At 44.4% G+C, this 18,236-nt stretch overlaps 1 protein-coding gene across 1 annotated transcript; it reads right to left on the reverse strand.

Annotated features, from left to right (window-relative positions):
• Positions 1-15,162: 15,162 nt before the first annotated feature.
• On the reverse strand, positions 15,163-17,929 carry LOC116993347 (acrosin-like). The gene is made up of 5 exons (XM_033053748.1): positions 17,786-17,929; positions 17,239-17,481; positions 16,679-16,944; positions 16,281-16,426; positions 15,163-15,822 (listed from the first exon to the last, which is right to left on the reverse strand). Exons 1-5 carry the CDS (start codon positions 17,854-17,856, stop codon positions 15,163-15,165), a joined length of 1,386 nt encoding a protein of 461 aa, XP_032909639.1. The 5' UTR covers positions 17,857-17,929.
• Between the last annotated feature and the right edge of the window lie 307 nt (positions 17,930-18,236).

The raw sequence follows: 18,236 nt of genomic DNA on the forward strand, positions 1-18,236 counted from the left end.
TCTTGAAGGATGGAGGTTGTTTCCACAGCAGGTGCCAGCAGCAGTGGATCTGATGAAGTGGAGAAATGTCTCATATTTAGGGCACATTCACATATATGCATATGTTTATTTTTGCATGCACACACACATGTGATACTGGCCATATATGGCCATATTTATTACCATGTCTCAGCAAATGCAAGTTCTTGCTTTAGTCACAGTGGCATAAAATATGGTTTACTAGGTATCCCTGATAACTTGTCTCTCATGTCTCCTTCCTGCTTATCATTTTGAAATTGGACCAATTCAGTATGTCAGGATTTCACAGTTGTCCTTTGTGTCTGCTTGGCAGAAACCCAAGCTTCAGGATTTTGTGTGTATTTGGTATATTTTTTGTACCATTATGGAATACTGCCATGTGGATCCCAGTTGTGTCAGGTATCTTTCTGCTAGGTACTGAAGCTGTGTCAAGGGCAGAGGCGTAATAAGTGAACTTTCATTGTCTTGGGGTTCACACTGATCTTTCCTACTGTGGTTCATCTGGGTAGAGAGGAGCACAAAGGAAGTATTTAACAGTTAGTGAGACATGCAGAGGGAGAAAAGAAGCGGGCATAGATAGACAAATAGAGCTAGTACCCTTGGAAAAGTCCTCCTTCTGCCTTGTTCAGTGGGTAGTTACTACCACAATATGTTTTTTGGCTGGCAACAGCCACAATCTGACCAGCTCTTATCATCCCTCCACAAGCATGCTGGGCCCTGATCCACCCTACCTCTATCTGGGCACTCCAAACTTTGACCTCTCCAATCCTTTTGATTATTTTCCTTCTGCTTGCTCTTTCTCTCTTGCTATCCAGGGGCCCCCTAATCTCCTTTCTTTCTTGCTCATCTGTTCAGGGCTGCCAATCTCTCTCTCCCCAGCATGCTGCTGGCTAATTTGCACTTGCTGTTTTTCTGCTTGGAGACCTCCTTAACGTGATCCTGCAAAATCTAGAAGGAAATCATTCAAAGTGATCAGGTCTAGGGCTTGAAAGCGCAGCCAGCTTGAAAACTAACTTGCCCTTTACAGAACTGCTGCTTGATTATATATCTAGATGTGGACATTGAATATACATTGCTGGCCAGTTTTTTCTTTTTTATTGAAAACTGCCCAGAGGTTGGAAAGATTGAAGATGTGAAAACTCAACTTAGTTACTGTGGCTAAGTTGAAGTGTTTTTTAACACTACTACCACCACTACCACTAACATGAAAAGAAAAGGCTGTGGCAACTAATTTCAAGCAATTTGGAGAAGAGCATTAATACAAAGATACTCTGCAATACTGCTGCTTAAGGAAATACCTTGTGAACCCTCAAAAACTTTGTGGGAACTATGTAAAATCAAGGGTTTGGGAAGTTTTTGACTTGACTTTTCTACAGTCCTCCTTCAGGGTCACATAGTGACTTCAAGACAAAGCCCCATCCAGCTTCTGAGTGTTCTCCCTTTGGCAAACACCACAGATAACCTTAAGATCATCTTTGAGGTCCTGCTCATCCACAGCACTGAAAAACCACCTCTTTTAAAAACCTGCTTCTTGTCTTATTTGAGACCAGGCTGGCTAGACTGCAGCCAGGTGGGTCTGCCACGAGGCTCACCTGTGCTCAGCCCATTCCTGCCTTCGACACTTTGGTTCATCTGCTCCCAACAGGAGTGCTGAGAAAGACCCAGAGCATTTTCTGAGACACGATTTTTCTCGAGACACTGAGAGCATTTTAGAGCACTTGAGGTGAGCACAAGATCGAGAAGAATGCCTGTGTCTCTTGTCCTCGATTTATTGTTCGGGGTGGGGAAGAATAGAGGGTGTTTGGGTTCAGTGACAATAGAGGTTTATACGTGCTCTTTACTCAGCACTATGTGCTTTAACATAAACCTCTTGACCCCTGGGGATCTGGCTCTATCATGATAACAAGCAGACCTTATGAGTTAATGCCCATAATAACCGATCATATGGTAAAAAATTGCCAGGGTTTACAGCTTTGAACCTGTTATCCTATACCAGGTTGATACAACTGTATTTACAGAGTGATTACAAGGGCACTTCTATTGAGATAGGCAACTTTTCTTGTACAAATGATTAAACAATTCTGTCTAACTTGACTACCATTACATTACGTTTAAAGAAAAGAAATCTAAAAGATCCTGAGCAAAGATTCCAGGTGCTTAACCTTTCAATCTGATTAAAAATGAAGTTCAACTGATTTGAAAGACTGGTTGTTAATTAAAAGTGAAGTTCAGCTGATCTGAAGGACTGATGATTCCACCTTTACTGAGATCATGGGCACTGTGGGACTGAACCTCATGAACTTCCACTGTGGCACCCCTCACAGCTGTTTATTTTTCCTGGCTGAACCAATGGCTCTGCCCTCTCAATTATTTTATTTTTGATCCCCCCTCTCCTTTGGGCTTTCAGTAATAAGACTATGTTAATAAGGCTGAATTTTGTTTGCCCAGCTGGGCATTGTAAAGGAACCCTCTGAAGTCTTGTTTGATCACACACTAAGGGGTAAATGCTTAGAAATGTTAATCTATATGAAAACATACTGAAGTTTATTGCTCTAAATATAACTAATTGTTCCTTTATTAGGGGAGCACCTGAGAATGAAAGTCAGATCCCTTTTCTGCTGGATGTACTAGAAACATAAAATGGTTGGTGTTTCTGAGCCTGAGGAGTTTAAAATATAGACCAAATTTTCAAACTTCTGGTTGATTTGGGAATTTTTTTATGTGAGTTTTGCCTTTTAGTGGTGTTTGATGTGGTTAGCCAAGCTAGCTATGATGAAAGGGGTGTCAGGAACATGCTTTACTCTTGTTTCTTGGTTGCTTTTTCTTGACTTCAGATTTAGTGATGCTGAGTCCAGTTATGAGTTAGTACCTCAGGATTTATGCATGTAGATGTCTTTTAATCAGCAGACTCATTGATTTCTGTGGTTCTATAAATAGCTTAGGCTTAATAAAGAGGCTAAGAAGTTAATGAATCTATAGCTCTGAAAGGAATGTTCAGACTGGCTCTCAGTCCTGGTGCCTATATCAAGCTTTTTGCTTCGCCTGTAGATTCAGAAAGGAAGTTATTTGGTCCTTGGTCACAGGCATGTGGCAGTCAAGGTTCCTTTTGGAGCTCCTAGGCTGGCAATATAATTCAATTAATGCTTTCCAAGAAATATTCCATGAAGTCCTACATGAAAAGTAATTAGCTTTACTCTTATGGAAATCATGCTGAATTGGAGTTGTATGGGAGCAGAGGTCTATACTATCAGGAATTTTATTATCTGCCTGAAGTAGTTCCTTTGTTTCTTATCTGCTTATCACACTGTGCAGCCAGAAATCTCCTTTCTGTAAGCTGTATGCAGAACAACTTAAGCATTTATTTTATACTAGGTGGGTTTCTTAGTGAACAAGTAATTAGCTACTTAGCCTGCTTTTTGAAAGCATGCACCTCTTCTATTATATTGCCCAGGGATCAGAAGCTGTTCAGTAGTAAGAGAACCACACATTTACAGGGTAATTCCCTGGCATGCCTTGTGTGATCCTTAAAAAGCATGACCCTGATGAGCTGCCCTGCCCTACAGCTGCAGTCTGACACTTGGATCTCAGAATGGAATAAGGTACCTTAATGTAAACTGAACCACGCTTTAATTTTCATTCAACAGGAAAAATCCAAATGAGTGAATTGCTGTTATCTTAGTGAGGCCCTTAGCTGCACATACATCTGTCTGGGCCTGATGCAACTAAGCAGGGTCCAGTTCAGTGCTTGCTTGAGAGACATTAAAAGTGGCCTGCTCAAACTTTGGGTTTGTTTATGAGGAATGGAGGGTGACTGCTATCTCTTGTCTCCATGCCCTGCATATGCCCAAAATCTCTCAGGGGAAGGTGAGATGTCAGTAGAACAGAAATCATCAGGGAATTCATACAAAATGGTGGGAAGAAATAGGACTGAGTCAGACTTCACCTTTAGACTTGAAGATTAGCATAATCTCCAGAGCCATTATGTAAGACCCCGGCTGTAAGTGCTGCTCTTTATGCCTTGACATAATACAGAGATGCAAGCCTGATTTGCACTGACTGAAATCTTTCACTTGCTCTGGCTTCATGTTGATGTTGCAAATAGAATTTATCCTGGTTCATGCTGGAATAAATCAAGGTAGGGTCTGTGCCATGGTATCTTGAATTCTCATAACAAATCTAGTCTGAAGCGCAATAAATTTAAAATCCTAGTGAGCTCACTAGGCACTGGATCATGGTCAAAGTTAAAGCTTTTGATGACTCGTGGAATTCTGGTATCAACAAAGGGTTAGCTCTTGTGTCAGTAATAATTTGTAAGAATGATTCATAGAAGAGACAGAAAGTGGTGGTCAAAGGTGAGATGAATCATGCTGCCAGTGCAGCTCCATCTTGTTGCTGATTCATGCCTTCCTAAGCCAGAAGAAAGCTGCTTTATGGAAAATCACTCTATGAGAGTGGCTTCAGGAAATCTATAATTTTTAGACTCCTAATGCTTTGCAAACAAAAGCATCCTGCACTTGTTCAAAACCACCATTTTCTCTCCTCATTGCCACTCCTTGGTTCTCTACTCTTCTACACAAACTGCAGAGTGAGACTGGCAAAGCTGCGCTGTTGGTACCACTGCTGTTCCTCCAGCGCTGCCAGGAGGAGCTGCAGCATGGAACAGGTTGTGAGGTACCTGGAACTGTGCTAGCTGCTGTTCCTCTGCCAGGATGGGCATGGACTCAGAATTTCCTCCTTGCTCTTTGTTTTCATCTTCTTTTTGAGGTGCTGCAGGCTAAACTGTCACCTGTGTCACATTGCCATCTGCAGTACTTGAGCTACACAGGTCTTTGCTAACAGTGGTTAATTCAGCCTGTTGAAGATCCAAGTTCATTTAGGTCCCTACTGGGAGTCACACATTGCTGTCTCAGGGGCTGGGAGGTAGCTTTATGGGTTTTTTTGGATGTGGGAGTGACCTCTTGCTGGACTCCTGACTCATCCTTTCGTTTAAGTCAATATTGCAGGGGATACATTTTTCAATTTGTTCAGGTTAATGTGTGCTAAGACCCCCTCCCAGAGCAGCACCATTTATGTGTGCTCAGTACAAACAATCCCAAAATAATAAACCCAAATATTTCAAGATGTTATTAGATAAAAGCAGATGAAAGAGTGTAGGGGAGGAGGCTGGTGCTGGTTATCGTAGCCTGACTGGTACATTTCATCATAGGAGTCCTCATACAAGGCAATTTCAATGAATAAACCAGGGCCATCCTTCAGGTGAAGTATGAAACAAGGTTTAAAGAAGTATGTAAGGGAAGATCTCTGCACAGTACTGATCTCATTTCCCTTTCCCCCAAAATATAATTTAAAAAGCTAGTTAGTGAAATTTCTCCAGCAGAAAAAACATCCTTTAGGGTGTTCATTTGCAGCATCATAAACAGTATGTAGCAGGCAGATGCCTACGAGATTACTTAATAATGTATTTTATAAACCATTCTGATGATTAGTGGGCAATGCTGAAAACAGGTGGTGCTAAAATAGTACTTATCGGAAGAAAACTAGTGCAGCAAGTACCCGGAATGAATACAACAAATTTCAGATCTGAAACTGATCAGTCAAGGTGGTCTTTCTTAAATTAGATCTCTGTCTCAAAGAGGATTGCCTGAAAGAGCACATTTCCTCTTTGCTGTAGGGAACAGGGTTTTTTCAGATATCTGCCCGTATTTGCCACTAAACTCTGGTGAGTGTGGAGTTAAAGCATTTTCAAGATACATTTCTGCATGATGTGATTAAAATGTGATTTACATCTGGGAGATGTAAATGTCCTAGGAAGGCCATTTTGTATTTGACTGATGCAGACTAGTGGGACGTGGTGATGATGGAGTTAAGATCAATGTGCAGGGAAGACTGGAAAAACAAGTTTCCAGAGAAAGTGAGAGCTTTTACACAGTAAAAGCGGTAAAACATTGCAACTCATAGAATCGTGGAACACCTAGAGTAGGAAGGGACCCACGGGGATCTTCCAACTTCTGGCCCTGAACAAAAAAGCCCCTGATAATATCTAACCACTTTTTGAGCTCTATTAGGCTTGGTGCTGTGACCACTTCCCTGGGGAGCCTGTTCCAGTGCCCAAACAGTCTCTGGGTAAAGAACCTTTATCTAATATCCAACTCAAACCTCTCCTGACACAACTCCAGTCTACTCCCTCAGATCCTGTCGCTGTTCACCACAGAGAGCAGTGCCAGTCTCTCTCTAAAGTGAAGGGGTAAGTATTAGAAAGCAGGATAGAGTAGAAAAAAAAGTATTTCAAAGTCTGGCAATTATTTAAGGAAGAAGTATAAGAAATATTAGCTAAAGGTGATCTCATTTTATTTCACCTGAAAACCCTTCCTCCAAAATCTTTTTGAAATTCTTTTTCTGAATATTCCTCTGCTTTTGGGCTGCCTACCTCTGAGCTGGAAGAAAACTTGGCTGTTCCAAAGACCAAACCTGATTGTAAGTTAGAAAATAAACCAGAAAACCTCCCCCACCCTAAACCCAGTTCATTTAATTATGGGTACTTCAAATATATTTTCTTGCAGTATGTTTAAATCAATTTTTAGTAATTTCTTCCCTGATATGCTTGACAGTCCTTGTTTCTTTACTGCTCTAGAAAACAGCAGATTAGTTATCATTGTTGCACGTAGGCACAAAGGTAGCAATGCTCGTGATGCGGGTATCTACATTATAACATTTGAGACATTTTTAGTAAGTGGAAGTGACGTGGAAACCGGAGAAGGTTACCCAGGATAATTACCAGTTTGAACTCCATAACTCTCATAACTATAACACTCAAGAATTTTCAATTGCGTACTTTCTCCTCTACAACGCCATATCTGATTTTCTTTACAGGTTATTAGGTATCTCTGGCCAGTCATAAAATATGACCTCTTTTCCCTGCAAGGAGTGGAATGTCCTGGACACGAGTTACATGTATCTTCTGATTGCAGGACAAACCAATGCTTCTGAGTCTTCCCTGGGGGCTCATCTTTAGACCACTGCCAGACTATTCTCTGTGCTAAATTTATCTAGCACAGTATCAGAGCCAATCTGAAGTGGAAGGGATTTCCCTTGTAGAAAGCTTGAGTAGATAAATGCTGAGAAAGGATGGAAAATTGCTTTGCTGTAGTCAGGAGATGTGATGTAGGGATTTGCAACTAGAAGTCAATTCTGCAGAGCCTTTCTTACAAAAAAAAAGAAAGAAAGAAAAAAAAGTTGTTGATAAAGACCAATAAAACACAGAAGAATGAGCCATTTTCTATCAAGCAGCAAGACGTCACGACAAACCCTCTGCCTACACAGCAGTTCCATTCGGACTCATGACGCAGATCCTGGAGCCCATTTGTGCAAGTTATTGGAGCAATTTGGTAGCAGTGAGTTTGCTGCCCTGCTATCAGCCTTTCCTGCTGGCCATTGGGTTCACCTTATGATTTGAGTTCACTTATGAGGTGGTTAATAGCCCTTCAAGAATTTGCTCCTTGTATGTAAAGATGGATTGTATACCCTGAACTCTCTTAATCTCTGGATGCTATAAATGGTTGTACGCCCTTGACATGCACAGTTTTTTTGCAAACAAGGCCCATTCAGTGCTTACCTTGAGTGAAGGCACCAACCCCTGGATTATGTCTGCCCACAGGCTCATTTTGTCTTCCTAGGACAGAGATCACCTCTGGGGCACTGGCGACATCCATTTGACCCATTCCTGCTTCCTGTTTGTGTCATTCCTCAGTACCCTGAATGAGATAAACCTCTCCCTGTATGACAAACAAGAAATAATTTGCTCAGGGTCAGTACCAGTTCTTACAACTGGTCTTTTTTGTCTCATTTTAGCGTTGCTTTTCACCAAAGCTTCTGAGGACAGCTCCTGGAGAATCAGTAACAATAGCCAAGTAGCTAGTACAGTAATTTCACGATTATAAACCGTACCATTTTAACTAAAATTTTGGTCCGAACCCAAAGTGCGGCTTATAATTGGGTGCGGCTTATATATGGACAAAGAACAAAAAGTTGCTGTTTTAGTTTGGAGGACAGGTGTCTGCTGAGAAAGGCAGGAGCTTCTCTTTGAAATGGAGAATGTAAACCCCCTCCCTCCAAATTATTATAATTTTGAAATCAAGGGGCTTTCAGGCAAAAATATGGGAATTAGGAATAACAGTTCTTTTCTAGGGAAATTACAATAGAAATTCAGTACTACAAAGAAACAAACTCCAAACCCTGACAAAGTCAGAGTACAACCTGACACCCCGTCAGGCAGGGTGTTAGCAGCAGTCCCATTAAATGGTGGCTGCATCCTCCTGCAGTGACAGATGTGGCTCAGTTGGAGCAGTGCTCCTGTACAAGGTGCAGTTTCCCTCCGGAGGTCCAGTGGTGATGTGGAGAAATCCGGTTTTCCTCTGGAGTCCAGTGGAGAAAGGGGCTCTCTTAGTGTCCCAAAACCTCTGTTTTTATCTTGGTAAGAAATGTTGGGCTCTTCCCCCTGGCTGGAGCAACTTCCAATGGGATGCAGTAATTTTATCAGTCCCACAGTGGGACTCAATGGCCATTAGCAGAAAATGACTCGCTGGAGGAAGGATGGGTTGTGAAAAGATAAAGAACAATGCCCCACCTGGTTTCAATGGATGGCCCATTAGCAGATTATCTGCCATTGAGATAAGGATCACTGCCCCCACCCTCAACAGATGGTGATAGAATAGGTACCTTTTATCACACTCTGTATTGTAATGTGCGGCTTATAATCCTGAACTTACTGTAAATGTTTTAGGGTGCCTGGTATTTCACACCTTGCAGAGAAAACCTATTATTGGGTTGAGTTTTTATCTGCCTTCAGCTTCTTTTTTTCTCTTGTGTCATTTTCATTGATCTCATTTTTAAAAGTTTTTTTTTGTTGTTGTTTTGAGACTATACATACTTTGCCAGCACTTGAGGTACTGTGTGCTCGGGTATGTTGTGAGCACTGCAAGGCTGGATAGTCACAGTAAAGGAGGAAGGATCTCAGCCTCCAGGCTATGTAGATGTGACATTTAGGGACAAGATTTAGTGGTGGACCTGTCAGTGTTAGGTTTACAGCTGAACTTGATGATCTTAAAGGTCTTTTCCAGCCTGAACTATTCTATAATTCTGTGATGTGATTAATTCAGCTCTTTCAGTTGGTTTTTGTACCCCACCAGAAAGAAACCTCTTTTCTTCCAGGTGAAAACTGAAATCACCCTGACTTTATTAGGTGGGTAACTTAATGGACCCCTGCAACAAGAGGAGACTTGCCATGATTTCGTGCCTGCTGCTGGCGCTGACATTTGTATAAACAGGACTGTGAACTGGGCACAGTGCTGCCTGCACCCAGAGGTGGACAAGATCCTTAAGGGCATTTTAATCTCCAGACACCAAAAACTTTATCCTATTGTGAGACTGTGAGGCTAATTTTTGCATTTTACACTTCTTGAAGGAGACTGAAAATTTACAAGATGAAGAGCTACTGCCTATTCAGTGAGTTTTCACTCAAGCCTTCCATTTATTTCAGTGGGTAGTAGATTTAAAAAAAAATATAAATTATTCCACCTCATCTAACTGTGCTCCAATGCCAGCTTGTACCAGTCTTTTATTCTGAGGTCAATTTCACCTGCAGATGTAAAATATCTTGAAGGACTCAGTCGAATAATTTCCTCTCATAAACCAGGCAAATAAATACGCATCAGGTACCTGAGCTGTTACTGAGCCATAGCTACCCCTCAACAGCACTAAGGCACACGGGGGCTTCAGCGTTGTGGTTTGAGTGACAGGGATGTGGATGCTGAAGAAGAGGTCTGCCTTCTGTTCCTCTGAGCCCTATGGAAATGATCCCTCTAGCGGGCACTTGGAAAATTAACTGGTGGTGCTCCTTGGCAGCGCAGGAAACTTAAGGAGGGAACGAATGAAAAAGTTGCCCGGTGTCAGGGAAAAAAACCAAAACAAACCCAAACGATGAGACAGCTGTATTTTCCTAAACTTTACCACTGAAATAAGATTTTAAGGCAGTTTTTATGAGAAGTAATAGACATCACCTAAATGCTCATTTGGTGACTTCTGCAAAACTCTTTAAAACAGTTTTATTTAGATTTTTTTCATCAAGATAATGACATTGTTTTTTTATGTGTTATCATCTCCTTGGGGGAGAAAAAGAATAGAGTGTTTATAAGGTACTTTTTGAATGATCGGGGGAGAAAAAACTTGTTGTGATTTCTTCCTTAAGGTGAAAACATGAAGTCTTTTAATGGAAACAACTTTTTAATTTTTCAAGAGATTTCAAAAATATTTCCAAGAGATTCAAACAATTTCTAACCAGGAAAAAGAAGCCAGAATTTGTGCTCTGATTACAGGCACTACCTGCTTCTTGTCCATGACATGCTTCTAGTTTCTGTCATTACTCAGTGACTATTAAGAGCAGGGCATAAAACATTGACCTTGCTGGCTCCCCTAACACACAGGTGTGCTCTGCCTGAGCACGGAATGTGTGACGCGCCTGGACAGTGTCTGATGGAGGTCTCAGCTGTCTGTGAGCTGTAGCTACCTTGAAGAAACAATTTGCATCGAACATTTTCTTGTTGCTGTTACTGTGACAAACCTTTGCCGGGCAGGCCATGGCAGTAGCAAGCTCCTCCCTGTAGGACCTGGTGTTGGATCACTCCGTGCTTTCCTGGAGGATCAACAGTGTAACCCTGGATTGGACCAACTGTTCCCTTGTGTAAGGATAAATCTGACAGCTTTTGGATAAACATTCAGGTGATCCTAATGCCACAGCTGGATCCCAGCTCCTGTTGCAGCCCCTTGCTTGGCTCACTGGAAGATGTGGCTGTAGACAGGAGCTATGATACAAAATCTGATTCCTGTCCTCTATCTCCTTTCAACATCTCCTATGTCTAATTCCAGTACTTCCCTTCCCAGGTCCTCCATCCCACAGCTGCTCTGTGCCTCCCACATGCTGGGGTGTCCTGAGCAAACAGTGGAGCCTACTCCGCCACAAAATCCACCCTTCTCCTGAGCTCATGCAAATTCCTGCCTCAACCCATCTGTGCCTGGCCAAGGGCAGACCTCTTGAACTGTTCTTGTCTGAGCCACACTGCGAACAGCTCTTTTCAAGTGAGAATTTAAAACATTTTATTTTCAAACGTCTCTGCTTTCAGATTTGAGATGTGAGAAGGTATTTGTGCACTAGTCAGGTATCCAGTGGCAATTTCATTCTCCTGCGTGTGGCTGCACAGAGAAGGTGTGTGCTGATAAGTTGTGCCACTCATGAATCATGCTTGTCCCTGCTGCTGCTCCATGAAGCTTTGGTAGAAGAGATCCATTCTTGGAACTATGTTGAAGTTCCCATGTATAATCCAAAAATGCTTCTGTTCTTCAGATACATCCTTGTGCTCTCTCATTGGAGGGCATCTGTCTCAAAGTAGAAATACTCTTTCTTTTATACTCACAAAATATAAGCTATCGATGAAAATTGATGTGTACTTGAGGGGCATATAGATAGAAAAAGTAAAAATTATGGGGGCAGAAAAGAAAGACAGTACCTTGTACCTTGTCACCAACCTGAGGCTGTGGTGACTTGGTATCATTACAGAGCCTTGAATTTCCTGAAATTATAAAGCAACTTCAAAAGAGGGAGGTCAGCATAGTTTTAAGTAAGAGTGGAACAGTTCTACTCTTGTGGGTAGCATGAAGAATTCCACTCTTATACATTGAATATTAAATGCTTCAGAACAGAGATATTTGAAGCTCTGACAATAGTTGTAACTTCCCTTGATGTTATATGCAAAGTCATGTCTGAGCTAAAGGAGTTTGGCATGTATGGAATCAACTCTTTGTGGGTATTAATCACAGGATAAATGTTTGGATCACTTATTTAAACTGCTCTTGCATTAGAGAAGTGTTTGTGGAAAAATACTTGTTTTGCAAAGGACTACAAAAGTATTCCATCAAGTTCTGACTTCAGCACAGTGGTAAGAGTGTGGTTCCAGTGAGTGATGTTGTTGGAGTTCTCCACTCATCTTTGTAGAGAGGATGTTTTTTGGGAGTTGAGATTTTTCCTCTCTTAGTCTGTAAGTTTTTCCAAGCAGTGTCTTATAGTCTAGCAGGATAACAGATGACCTCTTCCCTCCATCTCTGGCCAGGAGCATCTTGCAGTGTTTTTTTTAAGTAGAACATAGCTTTGCAGGTAGAACATATTTTTGGTTTCATTGAGGTTCCTCTGCTATGTGTGGAGACTTTATTGTTTTGCTGCATATTGTTGTTCTGTTAATAAAGGAACAAGTTTAGTAGTGACTTTTTACTAGAAGGAACTGGATCAGGTTCTTATAGAATTCACTGTCACAATTTGGTTTTGTGTTTGGGACTGAAATTCAGGGAAATTAAAGCCTCATGTCCTGTCTTGAACAGATAAAATGAAAACCAGTAAAGTTTAAAATGTATTGCCTGTTCATCTGAAGACTTATAGAATTGACTTCTATATATGATCGATCTATCTATCTATCTATCTATCTATCTATCTATCTATCATCTTTTTTTGCAAACTTCAGTGGCCTTCCAGTACTTGTAGGGAGCCTACAAAAAGAATGGAGAGAGATCATTTCCAAGAGAATGTAGTAACAAGGGGGAGTGGCTACAAACTAGAATAGAGTAGTTTTAGATTAGATATTAGGGAAAAAATCTCAATTGTGAGGGTGGTGAGGTGCTGGAACAGCTTTCAAGAGAAGTTGTGGATGCTCTATCCCTGAAAGTGTTCAAGACTAGGTTTGATGGGGCACTGAACAACCTAGTCTAGTGAATGTGCCTCTACCTATGTCAGGGGTTGGAAGAAGATGATCGTGAAAGTCTCTTCCAACACAAACCATTTATATAATTAATTACCCTTATATGATATAAGCTCTAAGTAATCAGCATCAATATGTTAATTAACATAGTGACATGTTTGCGCTAAGGAATAGGTTATATGGGCTAATGATGCCCAAACTCTGTTATTTTATTGTTTTGAGCTGTATACAGTGAACAGGAAGTGAAAGCAATTTATGCAATTATGTGGAAAGCGTAAACGATCAGACATGACAGACCATGGATTTCAGGGGAGTGTTGTTTTATGCCTCAAATGTACTCTTAGGCAGGCAGTTGACGCCAATGACTCAAAGAACCCACAGACCACCTCAAAATACATCACCAGAGGGTTTCCCCATGGTTGAGAGTTTTTGTTGGGTTACTGTTTTTATTTTTTTTTAATTATAGGTTATACCCTGGCAGAACTAGGGGTGCAATGTAACCTTGTAATTGGCAATCACAAAACTCTGCCCTGCTTTCTAAAATGTCAACAATGTACTCATCAAATGCTCTCAAGGTTGCCATAAAGTGGAGCTGATGTGGGGATTTTTGAGGCACTGGTGAAGTTTTGGTTCTAAGTACAAAAATCAACTTAGTTCCACATTTTATATATATATATATGAATTTCTGGTAAATATTCTCATTGAGCAAGAGGGCTGCTTTGCAGGGTTGAGGATGAAAAGCTGCAATGCATTCCTGACCATTGGTGACAATCCAGTCTTTGAAGGTTTCATTGCACTCAGATGACTGGAGTATTAGAGGAACCAGATTTGAAAATATCAGGCTCAAGACAGGGCAGCTTTGCAGAGCAGCCATGTGGGTAGCTGGAAGAACTCCAGAAAACAGACTCAATTTGGGCTAAGTGTTAGCTGAGTAAGGCATTACAAATAAGATTTTTTAACAAAGCATTTGTAGTCTGTTGAAACTGTCTATTTCCCTTGAAGAAAATCAAATATTAGCAAGTTTTCCCACTAATTCTGAAATAAAACTCATGGTCTCACATTCAACTTTTGTGACAAACTCCCTACAGTTCACTTTGGAAGCCTTCCACTTTGGAAACCTTTCTAGGATTTAATAATCATCAGTGAATTGGGCTACTTAGGTCATTAAGCATTCAGCTGTTCTACCATCTCAGCGTACAAATGGGTGCCTGCTTTTCATGTCAGCTGGGGTTAGAATGTTGGAGAGCAGAATATTTATTTTTTTCTTTTCCTCCAGTGGCTTTGTATTTTGGTGCTAGGCATAACGCAAAGAGTGACTTTCACTGAGTGCAAATCTGGTTCAGCAGGCTGTTGATTAAGGGTGCAACAGTATTGATTTACTTGGTTTTGACTTAGTAGGTTCTGTAGGTATAGGGGAATGGTTTTAACTGGAAACTGTAGATCTAGAGTAGATACAAGGGAGAGATTCTTCACTTTGAGAATGATGAGGCAGCCCTGCTGGTACTGGGTGGGAAGGGCTGTCTGAGTGAGAGATAAATAGCTGCAGTTGGTGCTTGGGCTGCAACCAGCTAGGCTATGAGAGCCTTCGCTTCCCTAGCTCCAAATGAGCATGAGGTATGGACATTTAGGTTTGTTTGTGCTTATGAATGTCACAGCTCAAGGTGTGCTCTGTGTGTGGAATTTTCAACTCCCTCCCTTAACTTTTCCTCTTCTATTAGGATTTTTAGAGAATAAAGCACCTTTCAGGCACTGGTAAGATGTGAAAATTGAACCAGATAAATGAAAAATACAAGTAATAGCACTGGTATCTGTACTGCAAAGCACGATGCCTATTTTGCCACTGAGGAGATGGGGAAATGACATAAGCGGGCAGTGTCAGTGTCGTAAAAAAGCAACACTCTTCTCACAAATGGTTACTATGGGAGGAGTTTATCTTGAGTACAGTGAGGCAGTAATGTCTCCTAGGAGTTTTCAACAAGTGCTAAAGCCTTAACAAAAGTATTTTTCCTATCCTCTTCCTAGGCTTGATGTACCAGGTTCCTCCAGCCCATGGTGGCTCAGAGCACTCCCTTTCTGACCAGGCTTTGGATCCTCTTTGTCCCTTTGTGCCCCATGGGTCTTGCCCAGGAGCTGGAATTGCACTGAAAAGCTGATTCATGTTGAGCATAGGTAATTTTATTTCAACAACTTATTCAACTCCAGTGTTTGTCTGCACACCAGAGAGAAGTGTGGGCAGGATAGAGCAGGCTTTTGACACTGAGGCTGCTTTTGGATCAGCAGGCATTGCCCCAGCAGGAAATGGTTGCTGTGCAATTCAAGGTGCCCTGGATCCTGCCAGTCCTGCTGCTCAAGCTGTGTTCACTCCAAGGATCTGCTGAAGGAGTGTCTTCGCGTTCTTAAAGAAGTCTACCAGCTTGTCGAGTGGAAATGGGCAGGAGCTAACCTCTCCCAATGGTGTAGGCTTTTGAGTGGGGGGTGCAGTTGTCCATGTCTGAGTGGGGACTGATGTCGGCAACGGTTTGTAAGTGGGAGGTCGTGTTGTCCATATCGCCTGAGTGGGAGGTCGCGTTGTCCACGGATTCTGAGTGGGAGGTCGCGTTGTCCATATCGCCTGAGTGGGAGGTCGCGTTGTCCATATCGCCTGAGTGGGAGGTCGCGTTGTCCATATCGCCTGAGTGGGAGGTCGCGTTGTCCATGGATTCTGAGTGGGAGGTCGTGTTGTCCATGGATTCTGAGCGGGGGGTCGTGTTGCCCATGGATTCTGAGCAGGGGGTCGTGTTGCCCATGGATTCTGATATGTGTGACTCCTGTCTTTTGATGTTAGAGAATGCCTTCCAACTGCGTTTGTTCCTGTGTTGGCCAGGATCCAGTCATAGAAGTGCCGAGTGGAGGTGTAGATTCCAGGCTGCTTTGCCCTGGCACAGCCTCTTCCCCAGCTGGTTATTCCAACGACCCACCAGTAGTCAGCATTGATGTCCTGGCACATGAGAGGCCCACCGCTGTCACCCTGCAGCAGAGCAGAGAGGATTAAGGTGGTGTTGGTGGCCTCTCTCTGCACTGGGGTTGTCTCCTTCTGTCCCACAGCCCCTGCCAGAGCTGTATTCCAGGCAGAGGAAGGCTCTGCTCAGGTGCTGGAGCCTCCAGAAACTTGGCTGGGAATGGCTTGGGGTCCTGTAGGGTAGGGCTCTCTCTGTCCACTCTGCACAGGGCTCCTGGATGTGCAGAGAATGGACATTTGGCACTGGGACCTCTGAGCTGCCAAGAGCACCAGCTGGGCTTTCTGGGCTTTCTGGCACAGGGGGGCACTGGGCAGGCAGGTGTGGATGGGGAGTGTGTGGGAAGCCCCCACAGCAGTTGGAGGAAGCTGGGGCTGGGAGGGCAAAGCAGGCCCTGGGCTGTGTTGGGGTGGAGGTGCCTGGGCTGCTGGTGCTGCTGGGGGCTGAGGGGCTCATGGCATGCTCCTACCTGGCAGGTGTCGATTTTACCCTGTGGGTAACCAGCACACAAGTTGTGGCGGTGGACGTCCCCTGCATACCAGCCACTGCTGTTGCAGAGCTGCAGATCGATGAGCTGGACCTTGGCCTCCTGGAGGCGATCACTTGAATCTTCAGCTGTGAGCAGAAAAAGGAATAAGCCCCTGGCAGCACCATGCCAGTTCTTCTCATCTCCCTGGGGGAGGATCCATTTCCCTAGGGTTTGGCTTTCTCTTTGCAGAGGCACTGGGATGCTGTGTCCCTGCTGCCTCCCTCTGGGGCGTGGGCCAGGTCAATCTCTGCACCCTGGCTTTGGCTGCTGCTATGTGGAAGCCCAAACGCCCTTCCCATTTTTCTGAGCTAGCCCAGGAGTCTCTCTTTGGATCTCACCTCTTGCAGCAGTGGAACCCCAGCCAGCCACCCAGCAGTTTTGCAGTTCTGACACTCTCAGTGTGGCGTCGGGCACACAGACCAGCTGGATGTAGGGGCTGCACTGGACAGGATGGTCCAATTCCAGAAGGGCAATATCATAACTCATGTCATCAGGATTGTAGTATGGATGTAACACCACCTGTTTGACCTTGCGCACTACGGCCCCAGGGCCTGGCTGACTCAATTGAGTGGCTCCAATCATCACATACATCATGGTGATGTTACTGGAAAGGAGATTGAGAGAGGGCTGAGGGTGAGCAAAGCCGTGTGCCACAGCAGCGCAGCAGTTGCCAGAGCTCTGCTTGGCAAGGCAGAGAGGGAGCCATGCTCCAGCAGGTGTGAGTGCCCTCATGTCAACCTGAAGGCTGCTAGGTAGTCTTGGCACAAGGCCAGGCTTCTCCTGAGCAGTGTGGCAGCTGGGCTGTCTGAGAGGGAAGGGGATGGGAATAGCAGGTGGAGCTGCTGACAGGGCACCTGCTGGTGTTGTTGGGATATACCCGTTCCCTGCTCCTCCTTACTTAAAGTCGTCGAAGCAGTGGGCTGCTGTGAGGACCCACTGTGTGCTGATGAGGGACCCTCCACAGAAATGCCCCAGGTCTGGTACCCAAGGGTGCTGGATGCTGACGATCCAAGGCCAGGCCCCTGGCTTGGCATCTGTGCCTCCCACAACACGTGTCAAGCCATAGTCATAAGCCATGTTGCCGTAGTAATAATTCATGAGGCTGTAGTCAGACATCACGCCACGGAGGCCGCAGGTCCCTCTGCAACAAGAAAGCAATTTCCATGCTGCACCACGGCCTGCTGTGGCTCAGGCTGTGGCCCAGGCTGTGGCTCAGGCTGAAGCTCAGCCCTGTGCCCTCCCCACAAGGGCTGGCACGCACAGCAGGCCAGGGCAGCCCTTGGGGTGTGCGTCTGTCCGTGCCAGCACCTGGCTGCTGGCAAGGAACTGAGGGTGCCCCATGGCGGGTGGGAAGCTGGGGCCCAGCCATGGGGGACAGGCGGGCCCTCTGCAGGGAAGGCCCCAGGTGTTGCCATGGCTCCCTCCCAGGGCCTGGGGCCACTTACCCACAGTTGTTCCATATCCCGTGTGCCAGTCCAGCCACGGTGAGCAGGACGAGGAGGCCGAGCCGATTCATGGCTGCCAGAGGCACGTGTCAGCTGCAAGCACTGAGGGCTCCGTGCAGCAGCACAGCCACAGCCGCAATGCCCGCAGCAGCTGCGCTGCCCGTGGTGCCCTCGGCCCTGGGGCTGATGTCACAGAGGGCTGGGTTCCATGTTCTGGGCACCGTGGGGCTCTGTGGAACTCGGGCTGCTGGGGGAGGGGCAATATGGAATCAGTGAGCCATAGAATGGTCTGGAGTGGAAGGGACCTTGGGGATCCTCTAGCTCTGACCCCCTTGCCTTGGGCACAGAGGGATAGCTTGTGCTGGAGAAGGCTGCTCAGAGCCTGACTCAAAAGCTGTCCATGAACACCGTGACAGTGGCTTCCCCCAGCTAATGGGTGGAACTGGATGAT

Source organism: Catharus ustulatus, chromosome 3 (genome assembly GCF_009819885.2).
Source record: "Catharus ustulatus isolate bCatUst1 chromosome 3, bCatUst1.pri.v2, whole genome shotgun sequence".
NCBI lineage: Eukaryota > Metazoa > Chordata > Aves > Passeriformes > Turdidae > Catharus > Catharus ustulatus.